The 27,914-nt window shown below is 43.9% G+C and overlaps 1 protein-coding gene across 3 annotated transcripts in view; it reads left to right on the forward strand.

Annotated features, from left to right (window-relative positions):
- LOC129813879 (capping protein, Arp2/3 and myosin-I linker protein 3-like) overlaps positions 1 to 27,708 on the forward strand; it is a 79,195-nt gene extending 51,487 nt beyond the window's left edge. For 2 of the 3 annotated variants that reach the window (XM_055866471.1, XM_055866473.1), the window contains exons 13-40: positions 5,313 to 5,422; positions 5,511 to 5,588; positions 6,248 to 6,324; positions 9,461 to 9,565; positions 9,983 to 10,052; positions 10,144 to 10,225; positions 10,329 to 10,425; positions 10,518 to 10,572; positions 14,066 to 14,238; positions 14,568 to 14,636; positions 15,003 to 15,096; positions 15,283 to 15,381; positions 15,474 to 15,593; positions 18,378 to 18,491; positions 18,717 to 18,892; positions 18,988 to 19,075; positions 19,247 to 19,360; positions 19,444 to 19,510; positions 22,771 to 22,958; positions 23,751 to 23,830; positions 23,911 to 24,030; positions 24,191 to 24,368; positions 24,587 to 24,989; positions 25,107 to 25,216; positions 25,303 to 25,528; positions 25,681 to 25,749; positions 26,103 to 26,214; positions 26,917 to 27,708. In XM_055866471.1, the coding sequence (XP_055722446.1) occupies positions 5,313 to 5,422; positions 5,511 to 5,588; positions 6,248 to 6,324; positions 9,461 to 9,565; positions 9,983 to 10,052; positions 10,144 to 10,225; positions 10,329 to 10,425; positions 10,518 to 10,572; positions 14,066 to 14,238; positions 14,568 to 14,636; positions 15,003 to 15,096; positions 15,283 to 15,381; positions 15,474 to 15,593; positions 18,378 to 18,491; positions 18,717 to 18,892; positions 18,988 to 19,075; positions 19,247 to 19,360; positions 19,444 to 19,510; positions 22,771 to 22,958; positions 23,751 to 23,830; positions 23,911 to 24,030; positions 24,191 to 24,368; positions 24,587 to 24,989; positions 25,107 to 25,216; positions 25,303 to 25,528; positions 25,681 to 25,749; positions 26,103 to 26,214; positions 26,917 to 26,923 (3,281 nt within the window). In that variant the 3' untranslated portion in view covers positions 26,924 to 27,708. The remainder of the gene's footprint in view (positions 1 to 5,312; positions 5,423 to 5,510; positions 5,589 to 6,247; positions 6,325 to 9,460; positions 9,566 to 9,982; positions 10,053 to 10,143; positions 10,226 to 10,328; positions 10,426 to 10,517; positions 10,573 to 14,065; positions 14,239 to 14,567; positions 14,637 to 15,002; positions 15,097 to 15,282; positions 15,382 to 15,473; positions 15,594 to 18,377; positions 18,492 to 18,716; positions 18,893 to 18,987; positions 19,076 to 19,246; positions 19,361 to 19,443; positions 19,511 to 22,770; positions 22,959 to 23,750; positions 23,831 to 23,910; positions 24,031 to 24,190; positions 24,369 to 24,586; positions 24,990 to 25,106; positions 25,217 to 25,302; positions 25,529 to 25,680; positions 25,750 to 26,102; positions 26,215 to 26,916) is intronic. The other variant, XM_055866472.1, reaches the window with a different exon arrangement.
- The last annotated feature ends 206 nt before the right edge of the window (positions 27,709 to 27,914 follow it).

Genomic DNA, 27,914 nt, shown 5'->3' on the forward strand with positions numbered 1-27,914 from the left:
GTTACTAACAGTTTGGTAGAGCACAGGGCTAGGTTACTAACAGTTTGGTAGAGCACAGGGCTAAATTACTAACAGTTTGGTAGATCACAGGGCTAGGTTACTAACAGTTTGGTAGAGCACAGGGCTAGGTTACTAACAGTTTGGTAGAGCACAGGACTAGGTTACTAACAGTTTGGTAGAGCACAGGGCTAGGTTACTAACAGTTTGGTAGAGCACAGGGATAGGTTACTAACAGTTTGGTAGAGCACAGGGCTAAATTACTAACAGTTTGGTAGAGCACAGGGCTAGGTTACTAACAGTTTGGTAGAGCACAGGGCTAGGTTACTAACAGTTTGGTAGAGCACAGGGCTAGGTTACTAACAGTTTGGTAGAGCATAGGGCTAAATTACTAACAGTTTGGTAGAGAACAGGGCTAAGTTACTAGCAGTTTGGTAGAGCACAGGGAAAGTTACTAAAAGTTCGGTAGAGCACAGGGCTAAATTACTAACAGTTTGGTAGAGCACAGGGTAAGTTACTAACAGTTTGATAGAGCACAGGGCGAGGTTACTAACAGTTTGGTAGAATACAGGGCTAGGTTACTAACCGTTTGGTAGAGCACAGGGCGAGGTTACTAACAGTTTGGTAGAGCACAGGGCTAGGTTACTAACAGTTTGGTAGAGCACAGGGATAGGTTACTAACAGTTTGGTAGAACACAGGGCTAAATTACTAACAGTTTGGTAGAGAACAGGGCTAAATTACTAACAGTTTGGTAGAGAACAGGGCTAAATTACTAACAGTTTGGTAGAGAACAGGGCTAAGTTACTAGCAGTTTGGTAGAGCACAGAGCAAATCACTAACAGTTTGGTAGAGCACAGGGCTAGTTTACTAACAGTTTGGTAGAGCACAGGGATAGGTTACTAACAGTTTGGTAGAGCACAGGGATAGGTTACTAACAGTTTGGTAGAGATCAGGGCTAGGTTACTAACAGTTTGGTAGAGCACAGGGCTAGGTTACTAACAGTTTGGTAGAGCACAGGGCTAGGTTACTAACAGTTTGGTAGAGCACAGGGCTAAATTACTAACAGTTTGGTAGATCACAGGGCTAGGTTACTAACAGTTTGGTAGAGCACAGGGCTAGGTTACTAACAGTTTGGTAGAGCACAGGACTAGGTTACTAACAGTTTGGTAGAGCACAGGGCTAGGTTACTAACAGTTTGGTAGAGCACAGGGATAGGTTACTAACAGTTTGGTAGAGCACAGGGCTAAATTACTAACAGTTTGGTAGAGCACAGGGCTAGGTTACTAACAGTTTGGTAGAGCACAGGGCTAGGTTACTAACAGTTTGGTAGAGCACAGGGCTAGGTTACTAACAGTTTGGTAGAGCATAGGGCTAAATTACTAACAGTTTGGTAGAGAACAGGGCTAAGTTACTAGCAGTTTGGTAGAGCACAGGGAAAGTTACTAAAAGTTCGGTAGAGCACAGGGCTAAATTACTAACAGTTTGGTAGAGCACAGGGTAAGTTACTAACAGTTTGATAGAGCACAGGGCGAGGTTACTAACAGTTTGGTAGAATACAGGGCTAGGTTACTAACCGTTTGGTAGAGCACAGGGCGAGGTTACTAACAGTTTGGTAGAGCACAGGGCTAGGTTACTAACAGTTTGGTAGAGCACAGGGATAGGTTACTAACAGTTTGGTAGAACACAGGGCTAAATTACTAACAGTTTGGTAGAGAACAGGGCTAAATTACTAACAGTTTGGTAGAGAACAGGGCTAAAATACTAACAGTTTGGTAGAGAACAAGGCTAAGTTACTAACAGTTTGGTAGAGAACAGGGCTAAGTTACTAGCAGTTTGGTAGATCACACGGCTAAATTACTAGCAGTTTGGTAGAGCACAGGGCTAAATTACTAACAGTTTGGTAGAGCACAGGGCTAAATTACTAACAGTTTGGTAGAGCACAGGGCTAAATTACTAACAGTTTGGTAGATCACAGGGCTAAATTACTAACAGTTTGGTAGAGAACAGGGATAGGTTACTAACAGTTTGGTAGAGCACAGGGCTAAATTACTAACAGTTTGGTAGAAAACAAGGCTAAGTTACTAACAGTTTGGTAGAGAAGAGGGCTAAGTTACTAGCAGTTTGGTAGATCACAGGGCTAAATTACTAGCAGTTTGGTAGAGCACAGGGCTAAATTACTAACAGTTTGGTAGAGCACAGGGCTAGGTTACTAACAGTTTGGTAGAGCACAGGGCTAGGTTACTAACAGTTTGGTAGAGCACAGGGCTAGGTTACTAACAGTTTGGTAGAGCACAGGGCTAGGTTACTAGCAGTTTGGTAGAGCACAGGGCTAGGTTACTAGCAGTTTGGTAGAGCACAGGGCTAGGTTACTAACAGTTTGGTAGAGCACAGGGCTAAATTACTAACAGTTTGGTAGAGAACAGGGATAGGTTACTAACAGTTTGGTAGAGAACAGGGATAGGTTACTAACAGTTTGGTAGAGAACAGGGATAGGTTACTAACAGTTTGGTAGAGAACAGGGCTAAGTTACTAGCAGTTTGGTAGAGCACAGGGAAAGTTACTAACAGTTTGGTAGAGCACAGGGATAGGTTACTAACAGTTTGGTAGAGCACAGGGCTAGGTTACTAACAGTTTTGTAGAGCACAGGGATAGGTTACTAACAGTTTGTTAGAGCACAGGGCAAGTTACTAACCGTTTGGTAGAGCACAGGGCTAAGTTACTAACAGTTTGGTAGAGCACAGGGAAAGTTACTAACAGTTTGCTAGAGAACAGGGATAGGTTACTAACCGTTTGGTAGAGCACAGGGCCAGTTACTAACCGTTTGGTAGAGCACAGGGCTAGGTTACTAACAGTTTGGTAGAGCACAGGGCTAGGTTACTAACAGTTTGGTAGAGCACAGGGCTAGGTTACTAACCGTTTGGTAGAGCACAGGGCTAGGTTACTAACCGTTTGGTAGAGCACAGGGATAGGTTACTAACCGTTTGGTAGAGCACAGGGCAAGTTACTAACAGTTTGGTAGAGCACAGGGATAGGTTACTAACAGTTTGGTAGAGCACAGGGATAGGTTACTAACAGTTTGGTAGAGCACAGGGCTAGGTTACTAACCGTTTGGTAGAGCACATGGCTAGGTTACTAACCGTTTGGTAGAGCACAGGGATAGGTTACTAACAGTTTGGTAGAGCACAGGGCTAGGTTACTAACAGTTTGGTAGAGCACAGGGATAGGTTACTAACAGTTTGGTAGAGCACAGGGCAAATTACTAACAGTTTGGTAGAGCACAGGGCAAATTACTAACAGTTTGGTAGAGCACAGGGATAGGTTACTAACAGTTTGGTAGAGCACAGGGCTAAGTTACTAACAGTTTGGTAGAGCACAGGGCTAAGTTACTAACAGTTTGGTAGAGCACAGGGCTAAATTACTAACAGTTTGGTAGAGCACAGGGCTAATTACTAACAGTTTGGTAGAGCAAAGGGCTAAGTTACTAACAGTTTGGTAGAACACAGGGCTAAGTTACTAACAGTTTGGTAGAACACAGGGCTAAGTTACTAACAGTTTGGTAGAGAACAGGGCTAAGTTACTAACAGTTTGGTAGAACACAGGGCTAAGTTACTAACAGTTTGGTAGAGCACAGGGCTAATTACTAACAGTTTGGTAGAACACAGGGCTAAGTTACTAACAGTTTGGTAGAGCACAGGGCTAAATTACTAACAGTTTGGTAGAACACAGGGCTAAGTTACTAACAGTTTGGTAGAACACAGGGCTAAGTTACTAACAGTTTGGTAGAGCACAGGGCTAAGTTACTAACAGTTTGGTAGAGCACAGGGCTAAGTTACTAACAGTTTGGTAGAACACAGGGCTAAGTTACTAACAGTTTGGTAGAGCACAGGGCTAAGTTACTAACAGTTTGGTAGAGCACAGGGCTAAGTTACTAACAGTTTGGTAGAGCACAGGGCTAAGTTACTAACAGTTTGGTAGAGCACAGGGCTAAGTTACTAACAGTTTGGTAGAACACAGGGCTAAGTTACTAACAGTTTGGTAGAACACAGGGCTAAGTTACTAACAGTTTGGTAGAGCACAGGGCTAGGTTACTAACAGTCTTTGCTTCATTGCTCTAACTGTAGACTTTCGTTCCAGGCTTCAAAGCCAACATGAAAGTACAAAGTCTTGCCCTGCATGTCTGCCCTCATTTTGGCCAAATTAGGATGTATTGAGTTCACTTGCTTACTAAACCTGCTCTTACTATTTTGTTTCTCTTATTAAGAAGAAACTTGATTTTCTGCAATGAAGAGATTTAAAAATAGATTTTAATTTGCTGCTCTAATGTGTTGGGCCGATTATATCCACATACGTTTGTTTTGGTTTCAGATGAGGGTTTTATGTGATTAGTGGATGGCTCTGATAGTTGTCTGGTTAATAGTGCTGATTTTGGTTTCAGATGGAGGGTTTTATGTGATTAGTGGATGGCTCTGATAGTTGTCTGGTTAATAGTGCTGTTTCTGTTTCAGATGAGGGTTTTATGTGATTAGTGGATGGCTCTGATAGTTGTCTGGTTAATAGTGCTGTTTTTAGCTTCAGATGAGGGTTTTATGTGATTAGTGGATGGCTCTGATAGTTGTCTGGTTAATAGTGCTGATTTTGGTTTCAGATGGAGGGTTTTATGTGATTAGTGGATGGCTCTGATAGTTGTCTGGTTAATAGTGCTGATTTTAGTTTCAGATGAGGGTTTTATGTGTTTAGTGGATGGCTCTGATAGTTGTCTGGTTAATAGTGCTGATTTTGGTTTCAGATGGAGGGTTTTATGTGATTAGTGGATGGCTCTGATAGTTGTCTGGTTAATAGTGCTGATTTTGTTTCAGATGAGGGTTTTATGTGATTAGTGGATGGCTCTGATAGTTGTCTGGTTAATAGTGCTGATTTCAGTTTCAGATGAGGGTTTTATGTGATTAGTGGATGGCTCTGATAGTTGTCTGGTTAATAGTGCTGATTTTGGTTTCAGATGGAGGGTTTTATGTGATTAGTGGATGGCTCTGATAGTTGTCTGGTTAATAGTGCTGATTTTGGTTTCAGATGAGGGTTTTATGTGATTAGTGGATGGCTCTGATAGTTGTCTGGTTAATAGTGCTGATTTTGGTTTCAGATGAGGGTTTTATGTGATTAGTGGATGGCTCTGATAGTTGTCTGGTTAATAGTGCTGATTTTGTTTCAGATGAGGGTTTTATGTGATTAGTGACTCTTTCCCTCCGCTGCTGCGGTTACCGTATTTTCTCTATGTCAACAGACTATTTCTTAATTAATTAATTTGTCTCTCTCTCAGGTGTGGTGTCTCTCTCACAGGCCCTCTGCTCCAGTGATGACTACACCAACTCTCTGCTTCACCTGGACCTGAGTAAAAACCCTGGGATTCTGTCTGGGGAGGATGCTACGGTGAGACCACACATAAACTCCACATGTACAGTACAGGCATGCAACATACACAAACACACTGACTGTCTCTCTGTTTATCACTCTCCAGAACATGTACCTGTTCCTAGCCCAGACTAATTGCCTGTTACATCTGGACCTCTCTGGGACCGATTGCACTGTGGAATCGGTTAGTAGTGTCTCCACTCTGACTGCTTCATGCTTTGATCATACAGTTAAAGACGCTTAACATACACTGTCTGATCTATGATCAGGATAGTCTAACTAACACGCATAATGAAGTGGACTTTGTAGTAATTGAAGTGGAGGTGTGGATGCGCTAATTGGGCTATATACAGTTCTGTAGTTTACAAACGTATGAGCATGACATCTCATCTGTATAACTTTGGGAGGAACATTCTGCCCTAAAAACAGGAAGAATTTACCTCTAATGTTGAGCATGAATATTAATGTATTCTGAGACAGAAAGCTTCTGTTCTGTCATTACTTGTTCCCAACTCACTCCTCTTCCTCTGGGGTCTTTTTGGGATGAAAGGAGAACACTCTCTTTATGGATGAGTTATCGTGACGATGTTATTGGTTTCATTTCTTGTTTTCTCCAATGTAATCTCCCCTGTCGAGAGTCTGGTGGACTTTTTGAAATTGTAATTGTATTGTATTGTTAATAGATTTGTCAGAACATTTGCATTTTTGCTAACAGATTGTAATCTTGACTCTTAGGAAAATGACCATGAAACTGCAAAGCTTATTTTCATGATTGATATTTGTATGTATTTGTTGTTGTGTAAACATAATGATTACTAATGTATTGGTTTCTCTCCATAAAAGTTATTTGGCGCTCTGCTGAGGGGATGTTGTGCTGATCTCTCTTACCTGAATCTCTCCAAGAACTGCTTCTCTCACAGGTGAGGTGTCTGTCTATCCCCTTGAATGGACCTTAATCCAATTCTATTCACTTATCTTTATTTATCCCTGAGGGGCAACAACCAGTAAGCCTACATGACAGTTTATCATCCCTGTGGAAAGTGTCCATGTAGACATTCCAGTCTACATGGACTCCAAGGAGTCAGCACAAGACATTCTATCACAGATGGGCATTTACCCCTGTACCTACCACCTAGACCGAATTAGATAGAAATGTGTACAACTGTACAAGTTGCCCCCTCATCTATCTATTCTGTCTCTGAGCCAGTGTTTAACTAGTTTGGATCAGAATAATCTGGAGCAGCAGATCCATCTCTCACCTGGCCTCCCTCAGGACTGGCAGAGCAGCAACCCCATCGCTGCTCTGCAGATTACTCCATTATCGAAAAGTTTCTGAAAAATTAGACTATTTTTAGAAGGGAATTATTGTTCAAATCCCCAGGCTCTCGCACCACCATTTTCTCACTCACCCACTCACCTCCCTCGCTCCAGCTCTTTTCTCTCTACTATTTATCTCTCTCTCTCTCTTTCTACTATTAATATACATCTATATCTCACCATCCCTCTCTATCCTCTCTTTCTCCATCCCTCTCATGCCTCTCTCTCTCTATTGCATCTCTCTTGATTGTTTTCTCACTCGCTCTCCGCTCGCTCCCTCCCTTTCTGTGTGTCTGTCCTTCACTAGGTCATGGTAATCAGCTGTATGTGTGGCAGCAGTCACTAGAGCCGTGGTGGTTCTGCCTGAGCTCTGATCGCGCCACATGACACGGGACATAAATCTGTTTGAGCTGATAAGAGGGAAAACTCATGAATATTAACAGCCAGCGCTATCCTCTCTCTCTCTTTCTCTCTCTGTCTCTCTGTCTTTCTTTCCTCCAGAGCATTGACTGTAACAGTGTGCAGTGTTTACCCTGGACCTTCTGTGCTGTGTGTATCTGTTGCTCATCTCTATGTGACTAAAGCCAGCCCAAGTCTCTTGCCTGCAGCCCCGTCTTACAGGATTTATGCTGATGAGCCCATAGGGCGGATAGCACATGTTGGGAACACAGACCTGTTTTCATAATGTCATGCTCTGGCATGAGCCCCCATAAACCCCTTGTCTGCTATCTCTTTCTTTATCTTTCTGCCTCTCTCCACTTCTTCTGTGTTTAATTATTTGAATGGTCAGGCTAAAATGGGTGTTAGTTATGCGTTCTACAATTTAGGAACATACCGTCCCCTATATTACAATTAAATGCCTGGATGCTTCTGTTATCTGCTATGGCTCAGAGGACTTTTTTCAACATGCTTAGAATTCGTTTATTCTTCATCTGGTGTACAACCACATATGGGCCGCTGAAGTGTGTGTCTGGGTCCACGAGGAAAAGATTTCACGCCTAGTTGTGTTAGCAGATGGTTTGATACAAAACTATTTTTGTAAGTTAAACTGTTTCGTGTTGTTCACATTCTCTGATATTATAAACTCAGCAAAAAAAGAAACGTCCCTTTTTCAGGACCCTGTCTTTCAAAGATAATTCGTAAAAATCCAAATAACTTCACAGATCTTCATTGTAAAGGGTTTAAACACTGTTTCCCATGCTTTTTCAATGAACCATAAATAATTTATGAACATGCACCTTTTTGAACGGTCGTTAAGACACTTACCGCTTACACACAGTAAGCAATTAAAGTCATGGTTATGAAAACTTAGAACACTAAAGAGGCCTTTCTACTGACTCTGAAAAACACCAAAAGAAAGATACCCAGGGTCCCTGCTCATCTGCGTGAACGTGCCTTAGGCATGCTGCAAGGAGGCCTGAGGACTGCAGATGTGGGCAATATATTGCAATGTCCGTACTGTGAGACGCCTAAGACAGCGCTACAGGGAGACAGGACGGACAGCTGATCATCCTCGCAGTGGCACACCATGTGTAACAACACCTGCACAGGTTCGGTACATCCGAACATCACACCAGCGGGACAGGTACAGGATCGCAACAACTGCCCTAGGTACACCAGGAATGCACAATCTCTCCATCAGTGCTCAGACTGTCCACAATAGGCTGAGAGAGGTTGGACTGAGGGCTTGTAGGCCTGTTGTAAGGCAGGTCCTCACCAGACATCACCGGCAACAACGTCGCCTATGGGCACAAACCCACAGTCGCTGGACCAGACAGGACTGGGGAAAAGTGCTCTTCACTGACGAGTCGCGGATTTGTCTCACCTGGGGTGATGGTCGGATTCGCGTTTATCGTTGAAGGAATGAGCGTTACACCAAGGCCTGTACTCTGAAGCGAGATCGATTTGGAGGGTCCGTCATGGTCTGGGGCGGTGTGTCACACCATCATCGGACTGAGCTTGTTGTAATTGCAGGCAATCTCAACGCTGTGCGTTAAAGGGAAGACATCCTCCTCGCTCATGTGGTACCCTTCCTGCAGGCTCATCCTGACATGACCCTCCAGCATGACAATGCCACCAGCCATACTGCTCGTTCTGTGCGTGATTTCATGCAAGACAGGAATGCCAGTGTTCTGCCATGGCCAGCAAAGAGCCCGGATCTCAATCCCATTGAGCACGTCTGGGACCTGTTGGATTGGAGGGTGAGGGCTAGGGTTAGGGATATTTCCCCCAGAAATGTCCGGGAACTTGCATGTGCCTTGGTGGAAGAGTGGGGTAACATCTCACAGCAAGAACTGGCAAATCTGGTGCAGTCCATGAGGAGGAGATGCACTACAGTACTTAATACAGCTGGTGGCCACACCAGATACTGACTGTTACTTTTGATTTTGACCCCCCCCACCCTTGTTCAGGCAAACATTATACCATTTCTGTTAGTTTGCTTGTCTGTGGAACTTGTTCAGTTTATGTCTCAGTTGTTGAATCTTTTGTTCATACAAATATTTACACATTAAGTTTGCTGAAAATAAATACAGTTGACAGTGAGAGGACGTTTCCTTTTTTGCCGAGTTTAGTAGTTATTTGAAGGCCTGCCATTTACTGCAGTTGACTGTGCAATAATGGTGACCTAGCCTTAATGTCTATTCTTCTCACTTATTTCTGTCTCTCATTTGTTCTCTCTCTCCCCCTCCCTACCTCTCTCCCCCTCCCTACCTTTCTCCCTGTCTCTTTATCTTTCAGGAAAGTGAGGGAGACTCTTCCTGTCTTCAGGCAGTTCTTCAGCTCAGCCTTTAGTCTCACACACGTCAACCTGTCTTCTATGAAGCTTCCTCTGGACACCCTGAGGTGAGATAGGGACTCCGCTCTGGCCAACTGCCAAAATGACGGACTCACTCAAGACCAGCTAACTCAGTCTATCATTTATTTACCTACCCTACATGAATTCCTTATCATGTTTGTTGGTAAATCTAAACTTCCTATCAAGTGAAGGTGTGTTTTTTTTTTACCACACCTCTTGCATTTTTCCCTTTAAGCACGTACTGGTCCTTGGCAAAGTAGTTTTAGTAATCTCTAAGCTCCTTTTCTCCAAAAGCCTTTAAGACTGCTGCAGAACCACTCAGTGTGTGAATAGAAAAGCCACGTGGTTTCATTTGAGGAAAATGTATGAAAAATTAGTCACAGCAATTAAGGGGAAAAATGAAATTAGTTTGCTATGCATTGACGTTTCTTGACCGCTTCTCTCTCCCTTCTTCCATTTTTCAGAGCTCTCTTCCTGGGCCTGTCTTCCAATCCTCACATCACTGATTTACACTTGGACATCAGCAGCTGTGAGGTGAAGTGCCCGTCTGCTACAGTCTGAATTACCTTGCCTTCCTGTCTCTCCATTTGATTTAGTCTTCTCTCTCTCCCCTTTCCTCTCTCAGCTGAGGTCTGCAGGTGCCGGGGTGCTCCAGGAGCTGTTTCCTAGAGTGGTCTGCATCGGAACTTTGGACATATCAGACAACGGTGAGAGAGTGACCCATACGCATGCAACAGTCTTATGGGCCTTTTCAGGGCTAACATATGGCAGTTAAAATGGATTATTCTGTGTTTCTGTCTTTGATCTCAGGGTTGGATGGTGACCTGCTGGGTGTCATCCCAGCCTTCTCCAGACACCCCTCCCTCAAACACCTGCTGCTGGGCAAGAACTTCAACATCAAGGGCAGGTAGGGACAGTAATGCATTCACCACAGGCACTCAGAAACACACCCTGGGAAGATGGATGTTTTGTCTTACACTGCCAATTCTTTGTCTGCAGGGTACTACATGACATTCTGCAGAAACTAGTTCAGCTAGTGCAAGATGAAGAGTGTGTGAGTTGTATAATGCATTTGAACACACTGAGACATACAAACTCTCCTACACACTCATACATGTACGATACAGGTATATTTATGTACTCACATGTTTAACCTTCTCACCCACACACTGCCATACCCTAGTATGATAATGAACTGACACCATTATTTACTGCTGTTGATGCTGATAACTCACAAAAATAACATGAACATACAGCACTCAAAGACACACACACACTAGGGATGCGCCAGTCAGCTGTTTGTTTATCCGCCTGCAATTGCCAATAACCCATCCCCAACCACCCGACTATATGTGATAAAGTGAGAATCTAAGGCCTGCATCCGACCTTAGCCCGCAAATATAAAACATACGCTGTACAATCAGAGATGGAGGAGTGATTTTTTTTTTTTACAGGCCTTTTTAGATCAAATCAAATTTTATTGGTCGCATACACATATTTAGCAGATGTTATCGCAGGTGCAGTGAAATGCTTGTGTTTCTAGCTCCAACAGTGCAATAATACCTACTGTAAGAATACAAAACAATACACACAAATCGCCAAAATAAAAATAAAGGAATTAAGAAATATCAGGACGAATAATGTCAGAGTCCGGAATTTAAATAGACCAAACAAAAATATAAACACAACATGCAACAATTTCAAATATTTAACTGAGTTACAGTTCATATGAGGAAATCAGTCAATTGAAATAAATTTATTAGGCCCTAATCTATGGATTTCACATGACTGGCAATACAGATATGCATCTGTTGGTCACAGATACCTTTAAAGAGGTAGGACCAACATGGGACCAACACTTTACACGTTGCATTCATATTTTTGATCAGAAATACAGTGTAGACATTGTTAATGTTGTAAATTGTATTTTTTTTTATTTTTTTTATTTCACCTTTATTTAACCAGGTAGGCTAGTTGAGAACGAGTTCTCATTTGCAACTGCGACCTGGCCAAGATAAAGCAAAGCAGTGTGAACAGACAACAACACAGAGTTACACATGGAGTAAACAATAAACAAGCAATGACACAGTAGAAAAAAAAGAAAATAAAGAGAATTTATACAACTTTAAATGAGTATTGTAGCTGGAAACGGCAGATTCTTTATGGAATATCTACATAGGCGCACAGAGGCCCATTATCAGCAACCATCACTCCTGTGTTCCAATGGCACGTTGTGTTAGCTAATCCAAGTTTATCATTTTAAAAGGCTAATTGATCATTAGAAAACCCTTTTGCAATTATGTTAGCACAGCTGAAAACTGTTGTACTGATTAAAGTGGCAGCATGCTGTGGGGATGTTTTTCAGCGGCAGGGGCCTGGGAGACTAGTCAGGATCGAGGGAAAGATGAAAGGTGCAAAGTGCAGAGAGATCCTTGATGAAAACCTGTTCCAGAGCGCTCAGGACATCAGACTGGGGCATAGGTTCACCTTTCAACAGGGCAACGACCTTAAGCACACAGAACATGTTTCCTCCAGATGTGACGCTTGGCATTCAGGCCAAATAGTTCAATCTTGGTTTCATCAGACCAGAGAATCTTGTTTTTCATGGTCTTAATCTTTATGGGCCTTTTGGCTGTTGTGCCTTTTACTGAGGAGTGGCTTCCGTCTGGCCACTCTACCATAAAGGCCTGATTGGTATAGTGCTGCTGAGATGGTTGTCCTTCTGGAAGGTTCTCTCATCTCCACGGAGGAACTCTGGAGCTCTGTCAGAGTGACCATCAGGTTTTTGGTCACCTAACTGACCAAGGCCCTTCTCCCACAATTGCTCAGTTTGGCCAGGCGGCCAACTCTAGGAAGAGTCTTGGTGTTTCCAAACTTCTTCCATTTAAGAACGATGGAGGCCACTGTGTTCTTGGGGACCTTCAATGCTGCAGAAATGTTTTGGTACCCTTCCCCAGATCTGTGCCTCAACACAATCCTGTCTAGGAGCTCTACAGAGAATTCCTTTGACCTCATCGCTTGGTTTTTGCTCTGACGTGGGATCTTATATAGACAGGTAGTGTGCCTTTCCTGAATCAATTGAATTTACAGGTGGACTCCAATCTAGTTGTAGAAACATCTCAAGGATGATCAATGGAAACAGGATGCACCTGAGCTCAATAGGGTCTGAATATTTATTTAAATAAGGTTTTTATTTTTTATATATATATTTGCATAAATTTCTAAAAACCTGTTTTCGCTTTGTCATTATGGGGTATTGTGTGTAGATTGATGAGGAAATCAATTTCTTCAATTTTAGAATAAGGCTGTAACGTAACAAAATGTGGAAAAAGTCAAGGGGTCTGAATACTTTCTGAATGCACTGTATTGCACAATAATTATATATTCATGAATTTTTTATGTATTGTTTTCTCTTTATTCAACCCGCCACCGCCCTTCATACGCACTATTTCATGACCCTAAACCCCACCGCCCTTCATACACACTATTTCATGACCCTAAACCCCACCGCCCTTCATACACGCTATTTCATGACCCTAAACCCCACCGCCCTTCATACACACTATTTCATGACCCTAAACCCCACCGCCCTTCATACACACTGTTTCATGACCCTAAACCCCACCGCCCTTCATACACACTATTTCATGACCCTAAACCCCACCGCCCTTCATACACACTATTTCATGACCCTAAACCCCACCGCCCTTCATACACACTATTTCATGGCCCTAAACCCCACCGCCCTTCATACACACTATTTCATGACCCTAAACCCCACTGCCCTTCATACACACTATTTCATGACCCTAAACCCCACCGCCCTTCATACACACTATTTCATGACCCTAAACCCCACTGCACCTTCATACACACTGTTTCATGACCCTAAACCCCACCGCCCTTCATACACACTATTTCATGACCATAAAACCCCACCGCCCTTCATACACACTATTTCATGACCCTAAACCTCACCGCCCTTCATACACACTATTTCATGACCCTAAACCCCACCGCCCTTCATACACACTATTTCATGACCCTAAACCCCACCGCCCTTCATACACACTATTTCATGACCCTAAACCCCACTGCCCTTCATACACACTATTTCATGACCATAAAACCCCACCGCCCTTCATACACACTATTTCATGACCATAAAACCCCACTGCCCTTCATACACACTATTTCATGACCATAAAACCCCATCGCCCTTCATGCACACTATTTCATGACCATAAAACCCCACCGCCCTTCATACACACTGTTTCATGACCCTAAACCTCACCGCCCTTCATACACACTGTTTCATGACCCTAAACCCCACCGCCCTTCATACACACTGTTTCATGACCCTAAACCTGACCGCCCTTCATACACACTGTTTCATGACCCTAAACCCCACCGCCCTTCATACACACTATTTCATGACCCTAAACCCCACCGCCCTTCATACACACTGTTTCATGACCCTAAACCCCACCGCCCTTCATACACACTATTTCATGACCCTAAACCTCACCGCCCCCTTCTTTCCTCAGGCCCTGCAGTCCCTTTCTCTGGCTGACTCGCGCCTGCGCTCTCGGGGCACGGTGATGGTGAATGCTCTGGGAAGCAATGCTTGCCTACGCAAGGTGGATCTGAGTGGGAACAGCCTGGAGGATGCGGGGGCTAAGATGCTCAGCAAAGCCCTGCAAATCAACACTACACTCAGGTAAGAGAGAATGAGGGAGGGGAGGGGAAAGCGGATTTGGGGGGGGGGGGGGGGGGGGGCTCATTATACAGTTGCTATGCTGTAGCTAATGCAGTGAAAATGTATTGAGGCGGTTTGTGTTACGGCTTTGCAGTACACTCTGTAGTGAACACATTGCAACTTATTAGCACTTGTAAGGTTATTCATGTTTTGCAATTCTGAATTTGTAATTTGACAGGTGTCATGTATGTGAGCTGTAGACATAGTTATGAAGTCAATTATTGATCTATTTCTGTCTCCATTTATATCTTTCTTTCTTTTTTTTCTTCCTCCCATTTGATCCTTCTAAGGAGTGTGACGTGGGATCGCAATAACACCACGGCTACAGGATTCCAAGATGTGGCTCGGGGCCTGGAACAGTGAGACACACACACACACACACACACAGACCCTCTTTCTCCCACTCACTCAAACAAACTTGAACACGAGAGACTCTCATTAAAGTCCATAGACAGACGTATCTTTGAGCTTGCTTTGCAGTCAAGTGTTTGTCATTACACAGCATTTCATCAGCACTCTGACCTGTTTGTGCGGTAGGGCTGCCTGTGTGAGTTCTCGTGACAAGGATTCACATAAAGAGGCTAATATATTACAACACTATCCGCTACTGCCTCAAGCCTTTCCATTCTGTACTAGTTAAAGGCAAGGTAGCTGTAATTATTCATATCAAAGTTATGGATTTTTAATGATTCTTCGTTTATCCCTTTCTCACTTTCTCTTTACAGTAACTTCACCCTGCAGTACATGCCAATCCCCCTCAGTGATGTGACACAGGCATACCGAAGCGCACCTGAGAAGATTGACCAAGCACTGACCAAGGTGGGTTACCTGGGGGTGTGATATCACACCATGACTTAATCACACCTTGACATCATGACTGTTTTCAACAGCTTATGTCTCATATCCATCTCTCATATGTACTTATTTCTCCTCTGTTCAGTTTACTTTGTAAAACCATCTCTCTTTCACTCTTCTTACATCACATACCCTCCCTCCATCTGTCAGATCCAGCATGCTCTGCTGAGGAACAACCAGACCCAGAGGTTCTCTCAGAAACAGGCTCTGCGTCTACACCAGGGCCTGGTCACCAGCACTGCTGAACAGGTACGAATACTGTGTGCACTGTGATTTTTACGAGAAGACAGTCTTTAAGTCAAAACTCCACAGACTGACGGCAGTGTGTATGCGTGTGTCAGGTGATGGAGCGGCTGTGTGTACGCGTACACCAGCAGATGTGTGTTCTTCGAGGCTCAGAAGAAGGACAGGAGCTGCAGGCTGCCAGACAGGTCCTGAAGGAGGCCAGAAACTCTCGTGCGGTAAGTGTGTGTTAGTGTATATTCTAAACCACTCCTTCTGTCCCTCTCAGCTATACTGTGTGTGTGTGTGTGTTTATATATTCTAAGCTCTTCTCCCTCCCTCTCAGCTATACTGTGTGTTTATATATTCTAAGCTCTTCTCTCTCCCTCTCAGCTATACTGTGTGTGTGTGTGTTTATATATTCTAAACTCTTCTCCCTCCCTCTCAGCTATACTGTGTGTGTGTGTGTTTATATATTCTAAGCTCCTCTCTCTCCCTCTCAGCTATACTGTGTGTGTGTGTTTATATATTCTAAGCTCTTCTCTCTCCCTCTCAGCTATACTGTGTGTGTGTGTGTTTATATATTCTAAGCTCTTCTCCCTCCCTCTCAGCTATACTGTGTGTGTGTGTGTTTATATATTCTAAGCTCCTCTCTCTCCCTCTCAGCTATACTGTGTGTGTGTGTTTATATATTCTAAGCTCCTCTCTCTCCCTCTCAGCTATACTGTGTGTGTGTGTGTTTATATATTCTACGCTCTTCTCCCTCCCTCTCAGCTATACTGTGTGTGTGTGTTTATATATTCTAAGCTCCTTTCTCTCCCTCTCGGCTATACTGTGTGTGTGTGTTTATATATTCGAAGCTCTTCTCTCTCCCTCTCAGCTATACTGTGTGTGTGTGTTTATATATTCTAAGCTCTTCTCCCTCCCTCTCAGCTATACTGTGTGTGTGTGTTTATATATTCTAAGCTCTTCTCCCTCCCTCTCAGCTATACTGTGTGTGTGTGTGTTTATATATTCTAAGCTCCTCTCTCTCCCTCTCAGCTATACTGTGTGTGTGTGTTTATATATTCTAAGCTCCTCTCTCTCCCTCTCAGCTATACTGTGTGTGTGTGTTTATATATTCTAAGCTCTTCTCTCTCCCTCTCAGCTATACTGTGTGTGTGTGTTTATATATTCTAAGCTCCTCTCTCTCCCTCTCAGCTATACTGTGTGTGTGTGTGTTTATATATTCTAAGCTCTTCTCCCTCCCTCTCAGCTATACTGTGTGTGTGTGTGTTTATATATTCTAAGCTCTTCTCCCTCCCTCTCAGCTATACTGTGTGTGTGTGTGTTTATATATTCTAAGCTCCTCTCTCTCCCTCTCAGCTATACTGTGTGTGTGTGTTTATATATTCTAAGCTCTTCTCCCTCCCTCTCAGCTATACTGTGTGTGTGTGTTTATATATTCTAAGCTCCTCTCTCTCCCTCTCAGCTATACTGTGTGTGTGTGTGTTTATATATTCTACGCTCTTCTCCCTCCCTCTCACCTATACTGTGTGTGTGTGTTTATATATTCTAAGCTCCTTTCTCTCCCTCTCGGCTATACTGTGTGTGTGTGTGTGTTTATATATTCTAAGCTCTTCTCTCTCCCTCTCAGCTATACTGTGTGTGTGTGTGTTTATATATTCGAAGCTCCTTTCTCTCCCTCTCAGCTATACTGTGTGTGTGTGTTTATATATTCGAAGCTCTTCTCTCTCCCTCAGCTATACTGTGTGTGTGTGTGTTTATATATTCTAAGCTCTTCTCCCTCCCTCTCAGCTATTCTGTGTGTGTGTGTTTATATATTCTAAGCTCTTCTCCCTCCCTCTCAGCTATACTGTGTGTGTGTGTGTTTATATATTCTAAGCTCCTCTCTCTCCCTCTCAGCTATACTGTGTGTGTGTGTTTATATATTCTAAGCTCCTCTCTCTCCCTCTCAGCTATACTGTGTGTGTGTGTTTATATATTCTAAGCTCTTCTCTCTCCCTCTCAGCTATACTGTGTGTGTGTGTTTATATATTCTAAGCTCCTCTCTCTCCCTCTCAGCTATACTGTGTGTGTGTGTGTTTATATATTCTAAGCTCTTCTCCCTCCCTCTCAGCTATACTGTGTGTGTGTGTGTTTATATATTCTAAACTCTTCTCCCTCCCTCTCAGCTATACTGTGTGTGTGTGTGTGTGTGTGTTTATATATTCTAAGCTCCTCTCTCTCCCTCTCAGCTGTACTGTGTGTGTGTGTGTTTATATATTCTAAGCTCTTCTCCCTCCCTCTCAGCTATACTGTGTGTGTGTGTTTATATATTCTAAGCTCTTCTCTCTCCCTCTCAGCTATACTGTGTGTGTGTGTGTTTATATATTCTAAGCTCCTCTCTCTCCCTCTCAGCTATACTGTGTGTGTGTGTGTTTATATATTCTAAGCTCATCTCTCTCCCTCTCAGCTATACTGTGTGTGTGTGTGTTTATATATTCTAAGCTCTTCTCTCTCCCTCTCAGCTATACTGTGTGTGTGTGTTTATATTCTAAGCTCTTCTCCCTCCCTCTCAGCTATACTGTGTGTGTGTGTTTATATATTCTAAGCTCTTCTCCCTCCCTCTCAGCTATACTGTGTGTGTGTGTGTGTGTGTGTGTGTGTGTGTGTGTGTGTGTGTGTGTGTGTTTATATATTCTAAGCTCCTCTCTCTCCCTCTCAGCTATACTGTGTGTGTGTTTATATATTCTAAGCTCCTCTCTCTCCCTCTCAGCTATACTGTGTGTTTATATATTCTAAGCTCCTCTCTCTCCCTCTCAGCTATACTGTGTGTGTGTGTTTATATATTCTAAGCTCTTCTCCCTCCCTCTCAGCTATACTGTGTGTGTGTGTGTGTTTATATATTCTAAGCTCTTCTCTCTCCCTCTCAGCTATACTGTGTGTGTGTGTGTTTATATATTCTAAGCTCCCCTCTCTCCCTCTCAGCTATACTGTATGTGTGTGTTTATATATTCTAAGCTCTTCTCTATCCCTCTCAGCTATACCCGTCTCTGTGTGAGCTGGTTCATGTTCTCTCAGTGGATGGGCCTGTCAGACAGAAACTGGACTTTCTGGCAGGAGAGCTGACCAAGGCTGCTGATAAGGAACTACAGGTAGACTACTTAACACTCCTCTCCCCTGCATGGTTGGAGTTGGACTATGATGGATTAAATCAGAAATAGATACTGTAGATGGATAGATGTATTCCCTTCCAGGAAACCTGGTCAAGGTTGCTGATAAGGAAATACGGGTACTGTGATTCTTATCAGAGACAGGACTTATTGAATTAGGGACTAACATATTGATTGCTATAATGACTGACTTCCGTTTATTCCCAGGTGATAGTGGACTCCATGGTGTCTCTGTGTCGGGAGCTGTGTCCCATGTCCTCCTCTGCAGCAGAGAGACTCAACCCTCCGCTCTCCTCCATCTCAGAACGCGTCTCTATCCCTCGCTCCACCATCCGCACCGCCCTGATGGAGAGAGCAGCACAGGACATCAACAGAGCCCTGGAGTAAGTGTGGGAAGAAGAAATGCGAGAGGAGATGAAAAGGGTCTAGACTAAAGAGAAAGAAGGAATTTGAAGGAAGTATTTTCTCTCTCTCTCAGGGAGGTGAAGCTGTCTGTGGTCTCCTATCTGACCAACTCCATAGTGGATCAGATCCTTCAGGAACTCTACACCACTCACAAAGCCCTGGTACTAACACACGCACACTATCTCTCTCTATCTGTGTCTCAGAGTCTTGATCTGGCTGAAAAATATGCAAATGTATCTATAACAGTGACTTAGTGCAGTCTCAGTTTTGTCTACTCTTTTTCTCACACCAGTTCATGTAGTCTTAACAAGTAGATGGCTTTGTTTTCTCAGCTTCGTCAGGTGTCCCATGTGAAGCGTTGGGATGATGGTGGAACAGGCAGACACACCATCAGAATCACAGACTCACTGGACTTCCCTGATGAGGAAGGCCTGGGCATGAACATCGTACGTGTGTGGGTGGTTGTGCGTGTATGATTGCATTTTTCCATTGCTCTATCACGTTTCCTTTCCTTTCTCTGTCTTACTAGGACACCATTGCCATCAAGAAGCGCAGCGCCAGAACGCGAAGAATCCGGCCCGTGTCCACCAGACTGAGTAAGCTCACCTGATTAACTAAATCAATATTAGTCTTTTTTACAGGGCATTATATGTGCATTAACATAAGTTTGACGAGAATGGCGCTGGAGAGAACAGCAGCTGTTTCACTAGTTGCACTATTTTGTACATATTGTTTCCTATGACCGAAAATAGCTTCTGGACATCAGAACAGTGATCACTAACCTCGATTTGGATGAGGATTTCTACTTCAATGAGTCGGCAGCAAAGGACATACAGCTCATTCCGGACCAGGCCCAAATCCCTAACACTCGGAGGCTGTGTTATAGAGGCCGGCGTGCAGGACACCTGACGAGACTATGTTGGTGAATGGATAAACCGCTTCTACCATCCGTTCTATTGGTGAACGTGCAGTCACTGGAGAATTAACTGGATGAGCTCCGTTCGAGACTATCTTATCAACATGATCTGAAGGACTGTAATATACTATGTTTCTCCGAGACGTGTCTGAACAAGGACATGAAAAATATAAATCTAGCTGTTTTTTCAATACATCGGCAGGACAGAACGGCAGCGTTGGGCAAACTCAAGGTTGGTGTGTCTCTAATCTATAATATTAAGGAACTCTTGAGGTTCTGCTCACCTGAGTTAGAATACCTCATGATAAGCTGTATACCATACTATTTATCAAGAGAGTTTTCATCTATATTTTTTGTAGTGGTATATTTACCACAACAACCGATGCTGCCACTAAGACTGCACTGAATGAGCTGTGGAGGGCCATACGCAAACAAGAAAATGCTCACCCAGAGGTGGCGCTCCTAGTGGTTGGTGATTTTAATGCAGGAAAACTGAAATCCGTTGCACCTCGTTTCTATCAGCATGTCACCTGTGCAACTAGAGGCGAAAACTCTAGATTACCTTTACTCCACACAGAGACTCATACAAAGCTTTCCCTCACCCTCCATTTGGCAAATATGACCATAACTCTATCCTCCTGATTCCTGCTTACAAGCAAAAACTAAAGCAGGAAGCACCAGTGACTCCCTCAATATGGAACTTGTCCGACGACACGGATGCTAAGCTACAGACTGGAATATGTTCCGGGATTCATCCGATGGTATTGAGGAGTTTACCACATCAGTCACTGGTTTCATCAGTAAGTACATCGATGGCGTCGTCCCCTCACTGACCATACCGTACATATCCCAACCAGAAGCCATGGATTACAGGCAACATCCGCATCTGAACTAAAGGCTAGAGCTGCCACTTTGAAGGAGCTGGACACTAAATCGAACACTTAATAAATCTTAATAATAAATCCCACTACGACGACCCATCAAACAAGAAAAAGAGTCAACTGAACTAAGATAGAATCCTACTTCACCAGATCTGACGCTCATTGGATGTAGCAGGGCTTGCAAACTATCATAAATTACAAAGGGAAACCCAGCCGCGGGCTGCCCAGTGACACAAGCCTACCAGACAAGCTAAATGCTTTCTATGCTCACTTCGAGGCAAGCAACACCGTACCTTGCATGAGAGCACAGCTGTTCAGGATGACTGTGATCACGCTCTACGTAGCAGTTGTCAGTAAAATCTTTAAACAGGTTAACATTCACAAGGCCGCAGGGCCAGAAGGATTATCAGGATGCCTACTCAGAGCATACGCTGACCAGCTGGCATGTGTATTCACTGACATTTTCAACCTCTCACTGGTCCAGTCTGTAATACCTACATGTTTCAAGCAGACCACCATAGTCTCTGTGCCCAAGAATGCCAAGGTAACTTGTCTAAATGACTACAGCCTCGTAGCACTCACATCTGTAGCCATGAAATGCTTTAAAAGGCGGGTCATGGCTCCCATCACCTGGACCCACTCCAATTCGCATACTGCCCCAACGGATCCACAGATGACGCAATCCCTATTGCCCTTCACACTGTCCTTTCCTACCTGGACGAAAGAACACCTACGTGAGAATGTTGTTCATTGACTACAGCTCAGTGTTCAACACCATAGTGTCCTTCAAGCTCATCACTAAGCTAAGGATCCTGGGACTGAACATCTCCCTCTGCAACTGGATCCTGGACTTCCTAACAGGCCACCCCCAGGTGGGTAGACGGGGGTAGACAACAACACACACTGACCTTCACCACGGGGGCCCCTCAGGAGTGCGTCCTTAGTCCCCTCCAGTACTCCCTGTTCACCCACAACTGCGTAGCCGCACACAACTACAACACCATCATTAAGTTTGCCGATGACGAAACAGTGGTAACCTTGATCACCGACAATGATGAAACAGCCTATAGGGAAGAGGTCAGAGACCTGTCAGCCTCAACGTCAGCAAGAGAAAGGAACTGATTGTGGACTACAGAAAACCGAAGGGCCAAGCATGCCCCCCATTCACATCAACAGGGCTGTAATGGAGTGGGTTGAGAACTTCAAGTTCCTCGGTGTCCACATCACTATGGACCTATCATGGTCCATGAAAACGCCTCATCCCCCTCAGGCTGAAAAGATTGTACAGGTCTACCATTGAAAGCTTCTTGACTGGTTGCATCACTGCTTAGTATAGCAACTGCTTGGTATCTGACTGCAAGGCAGTCCAGCACTTCGAGACATTAGCTGATGTACGAAGGGCTATATAAAATAAACTTGATTAATTGATTGATTGAAGGCGCTACAGAGGATAGTGCGTGCCATCCAGGACCTCTATACCAGGCGGGGTCAGAGGAAGACCTAAAATTTGTCAGACTGCAGCCACTCAAGTCTTAGACTGTTCTCTCTGCTAGCGCATTGCAAGCGATACCGGAGCACCAAGTCTGGGACAAAAAGGCTCCTGAACAGCTTAAACCCCCAAGCCATAATACTGCTGAACAGTTAATCAAGTTGCTACCCAGACTATTTACTCACACTACATACCCTCACACACACACACACACACACACACTTTCACACCCTTCACATACGCTGCTGCTACTCTGTGTATTATCTATCCTGATTGCCCAGTCACTTTTACCCCTACATATACAGTATGTACATATTACCTCAACTATCTCGTATCCCTGCACATTGACTCGGTACCGGTACGCCTTGTATATAGCCTCGCTATTGTTATTTTATTGTGTTACTATTTCCTTTTTTATTTCGCACATTGCTTTTACTTTTTAACTTTGCATTGTTGGGAAAGGGCCCGTACATAAGCATTTCACGGTAAAGTCTACACTTGTTGTATTCAGGGCGCATGAGACAAAAAAAAAGTGATTTGATTTGGCCCACCCCTCTTTCCCTCTCTCAGGTCTGGGAGATGATCCCACCTCCTCTCCTCCTCCCTCGGCCCTGTCTCACTCTGCCCCCCTGTCCCGCTCAGCATCATGGGAGTGTCTATCCACATTGCCTACCCATGGTGCACCACTGCGCCACGTGACGCACGCCAGGCCGCGCCCCCCTCGGAGGCACAGCCGAGGACAAGTCCCTCTGGACACAGTGAGTCACCTTTGGGCTCATAGCAACCTCTAGGACTTTCCACCATATTGCTTCTACAATACTGTACCTGTCCAAACTTCTCATATCTTCACAAGTGCGTAGGGGGTATGGACGAGGGGTGGGTGCTGGACCTAGCATCTGAGTCAAACAGGGTTTACTTTATTTTCTATTTACCTCACAGTTAAAATCCACTTTCCTTTTATGCTCAAATTTGTCATCCTGTTTTTTTTTCACGCCTGAGGCATTCCAAAAATAAGTACCTTTATGACTGTGAATCTGTCACATTGTTTATGACATTCTTCAATCTGCGAGGCAACGTTTGTCTATTTGTTTTTTTTAGTCGTTAAACCAGGTTAGTGATCTAGTCATGAGGAATCCTGAGCTCTGAATAGAGCTCTCTATTGGCAGGCTATCAGATTCCTCAGCTGCATCCCAAATGGCACCCAGTTTCTCTATATATTGCACTTCTTTTGACCAGAGCCTTATGGGACCTAGTCAAAAGTAGTGATCTATATAGGGAATAGTCCTACAGCCAGTCATTGTAAATTATAATTGGCTGTGTCAGCACTGCAGTAGTTTCAGTAAGACGGAAACATGTTGTTGGTGGCTGTAGTGTGTGTGTGTGTGTGTGTGTGTGTGTGTGTGTGTGTGTGTGTGTGTGTGTGTGTGTGTGTGTGTGTGTGTGTGTGTGTGTGTGTGTGTGTGTGTGTGTGTGTGTGTGTGTGTGTGTGTGTGTGTGTGTGTGTGTGTGTGTTTGGCTGTATTGTAAGCCTGTTATCTCTGTCCTCTCAGCACTGTTCAGAGAACGGAGGAGTCAACCTGCTGGAGGATGGACTGCCTGATTTCTACACCAAGAGAGTCCTGACTGACAGGTAGGATTTACACAATACACACACACACACACTAGTGCTCTCACTGACCCGGTACCCATATCTGTATCTCTCCCCACCAGTCAGCTGTCATCACTTCATCATGCTCAGTCCCTGAGGAGGAAGAAGAGACGCAGTGTGCTGTCAATCTTCTCTGGGTTCCGCAAGAATCGCAATTCCACCATCTCCAATCAGGAAACGGAGTACGGAGGGAGTCATGAAAAGTCATACACATGATTACATGTCCTTGTTATAAATGGTTTATTAATTGTTACCAACAACTATTTAATAAACGGATCAACTTTCTCTCTCTCTCGCGCTCTCCCTCTGTTTGTCTGTCTGTCTGTCTCTCTCTCTCTGTAGTGTCTCAGAGAATGTGTACTCTATGATTCAGCACCCTAAGGATCCTGGGAAGGTGGAGGCCATGATTGAGGTGGGGGCCAATAGGAGGATGATGCCGCCCCCCAAGCCCATCCAGGGCGTACCACTGCCTGGGATGAGGGGGGCCAGCCCCAGCCCCCACTGTCTCACACAGAGACAGGTAGGAACATACCACTGTAGGTCTGTCCCTAGCTCATGAATAGGGCCAAGAATTTTACTTGACCTGACTAGTCATCTCCTGGTTTATCCCACTCATTATCATAGTACAGCATGTATGCTTTTACTTTCTATGTAATCTATTTCATACAACACAGTCTAAGCCTTACAATTTTCTCTCTCTCTTTCCCTCGCTCTCTCCCTCTCTCTCCCACCTTCCAGCCTTCAGACCTGGTCAGCATGGTGTACAGTTGTATCGGAGCAGAAGATGAGGACTCAGACAGTAGCTTTGAGACCAGACCAGTGGACAGAGACACTGACAGATCGACTACATCAGACATTCAGACAGAGACCCATGCCAATGGACATGCAATGCCCTCCGCTTCTCTGACAGACAGACAGCCTGACAGTCAGCCTGACAGACAGACAGATCCAGTCAGTCAGGACCTGCCGATGCCCAGCGCTCAGACAGACACACAGAAGGAGGTGGACAGAGGGACAAAGGGGACAGAGACGTTAGACAGGCAGGAGGGAGCCCCCTGTGGACAGAAATCAGAACCCCCTTCTCAGAGCAGCAAGCCCAGTCTGGCCAGCATGAGACAGAGACACCTGCAGGGGAGCTCCGGTACTGCAACATAAATATCTAGATGCTTTTATGGCTCCGGGTGCTGCATGTGCCATGGATGTAGAGTTGTAACAAAATGACAATTTAACCTATGTTTCACACTTTCTTCCTTTTAAGAGAAAGCAACAGATGGTGTAGGATGGATAGATGGAGACGGGGTAGAAGAGGAGAAGAATGAAAAGAAAGATAGAGGAGCAGAAGGACAGCGTCCTCCCATTCCTGAAAAGGTGGGTGTGTGTCTCCCCTAATTGCTTGTATCGTTGTTTGTGTACGGTAGTCTGTATCTAACTACGTGTGCATTCTCTCTCCACAGCCTGGTAAAGATAAGACTTCTCCAACGACACCGTCTGCTGTCACTCCACCTGAGGAAACAGCCAATGAGAGAACCCCGCCTCCTGTTCCAACTGCCTCTGCCAAGCCCACTTTTGATTTGTCTGGTCCTTCTGTCACTCAAGATGAAGGAACTAATGAGATGAAAAGCCTGCCTCCTGTGCCACCTGCGTCTACCAAGCTGCGTCTACCACCTGCTGGTTGTCAAGGTACCACTGTGATGAAATACCATTGAAGATGGTTTTAAGAAATTATTATTTATTGTAATGATAATTGGTTCCTTTCCTGACCAACAAATCATTAATGGCTATGAAAATGTTGTTGATGATGGCTAAGGTTGACATTTTGACAATTCAATCAGATGAGGGAGGAACAAATGGTTTTCCACTGAAGGCACATCACAACAGGAAAGCAAACTCATGTGATGCAGGTATGTGTGTGACCAAGAGCATGTGTGTGTGTGTGTGTGTGAGCAGGTTCACTGCATGTGTGAATGTGTGCTGTACATGCATGTTTGTCTACAGATGTTTGCACGAATGTGCTTGTTTTACGATATATTTTCAAGTCAGATTTCTGATTTGATGCATTTATTTTCTTGTTATTTCAGTCATTGAATGCAGTCTCATTGTCTCTGTTATATACTTGGTCCATTGCTCTGCCATGGACATTCCAGTAGATCTCTTAGGATGTTTATCATGACTGCTACATTCCTGCAACAGGCCCTTGTGTGACCCAGTCACCATCTGTGTGGCCCTGTGTGTGTCTCATATCATTTTCCTTCAGGCATGGAACGGGACAGTCCCAATGATCTGGAGAGGGGGTTCTCAGATCGCGAATCCCCTGTGAAAAAACCCCAGACTCCCCCAGAACAGAAACAGATCTCTGGACACTGGGTGTATGTATCTGTATCTCTGGACCTCGCCCCATACCGTATGTGCATGTCTGAATGGTCATACTGTAGTTTGTTTGTGTGTGTGTGTGAGCCTGTTCAAAGCCTTATTTTCATGGCTCAGGGGTGAAAGAGAATTGACATGTCATGACAGTCTAACCCTAACCCAATGTGTCACATGGTCAGGAAACACTGGGCCATTAACATCTAGTTGACTGTGTCCCAGACACTGGGCCATGATGGGCATTCAAATCTAGTTGAAAAATCCCAGACAGGATGAGTGTTTGGGGAGATTCTTTGCGGAAGGTAGTCTAGCGGTTAAGAGCGTTCGGCACTTAACTGAAAGGTTGCTGGTTCAAATCCTCGAGCTGACTATGAGAAAAATCTGTCTGTGCCCCTGAAACAAGGCACTTAACCCTAATTGCTCCTGAAAATCGCTCCGGATAAGAACGTCTGCTAAATGACTCAAATGTTGACATTTTGTCAATTAAGCCCATTTTTCTACTTAACCAGAGTCAGATTAAGAAAGGTAAATGTCATTTCTGGAGCCATTTCTAATTAGCATTAGCACAATGATTGGACGTCTACAGGAGCATCTAAGTAGAAAAAAGGCCTAATTTGCCAAAATGTTGAATTATCCCTTTAATGGCAGATTAGATTAGACCAAACCAGGACCCTGACATTCAACTCTGTCTGTGTGCTGTCTAGGTCCTGAATGTCCAGAGCCCGGCACCGGTGAGACGTCATGATAACAACCGTCAGGAGGCAAAGACAATGTTCAGGACAACTGTCGGGAGATGTGAAGAGAGCGTGAGACGTGAAGTGAGCGTGAGACAGATAGATAGAAAAGGGAAGTTATGAACTTGGTCACCATAGACCCAACTGTGGTTATCCTCGTATACAGTAGTAATTTCACTCATATTGGCTAAACATGCATGATTTTTTAACTTTCTCATACTCAGTTGCACTTTCATTCCTTTACAGAGGACACACACACACAGGTGTCTGAGGGCCCTCTGGTATTCTCATGCTGTTATTTCTTGCACTTCTTGTTGTACAAAATTCTTTGATCATATTTCTCATTCTCCCTCGTCTTTCTTTCATTGACAATTTGTGATACTGCTGCTGTAAGAATGAGTTGGTATTTATTCTAAACCAGTATTATATCAATATTGAATATAAGTAAACAAACTGCACTAACCATTGTTATTACTAAGTCATTACATGGTAACAGGTAACTTCATGTTTTTATTTACAATAAGGTTATAATGAATATGATTGGATGTTTTAAGGATGTTTTCCCTATGGTGTATGATAAGTGAAGATTGAGACGATGATGTGTATTGTTTATCATTATTACAGTAATCTATCAGTTGATCAATGGAACATAATTGCAGTTTGTTTGAATCTGTTTTAAATACATTTTACAGGACTGAAATTAGTATATTTTCAAAAAATCCATATATGATTAAACAATCAATAAAAAATGATTTTACCAAAGGAACCAAACTGATGATGCACTCTCTTGGGGACAAAAAACACCCCAACCTGACTTCTGCATTAGGAACTCTTATATATTTTTGGGGTGTGTGAGATTTGGCCCACTAGGAAAATTGCATCCATGGGTTTTGGAGCAGTGCTATATAGTGCCAGCAGAGGTGGCCAAATACTTTGAGCTGAGTGATGAAACCATTACTTGGATGAGA

Source organism: Salvelinus fontinalis, chromosome 17, assembly GCF_029448725.1.
Source record: "Salvelinus fontinalis isolate EN_2023a chromosome 17, ASM2944872v1, whole genome shotgun sequence".
Lineage (NCBI taxonomy): Eukaryota > Metazoa > Chordata > Actinopteri > Salmoniformes > Salmonidae > Salvelinus > Salvelinus fontinalis.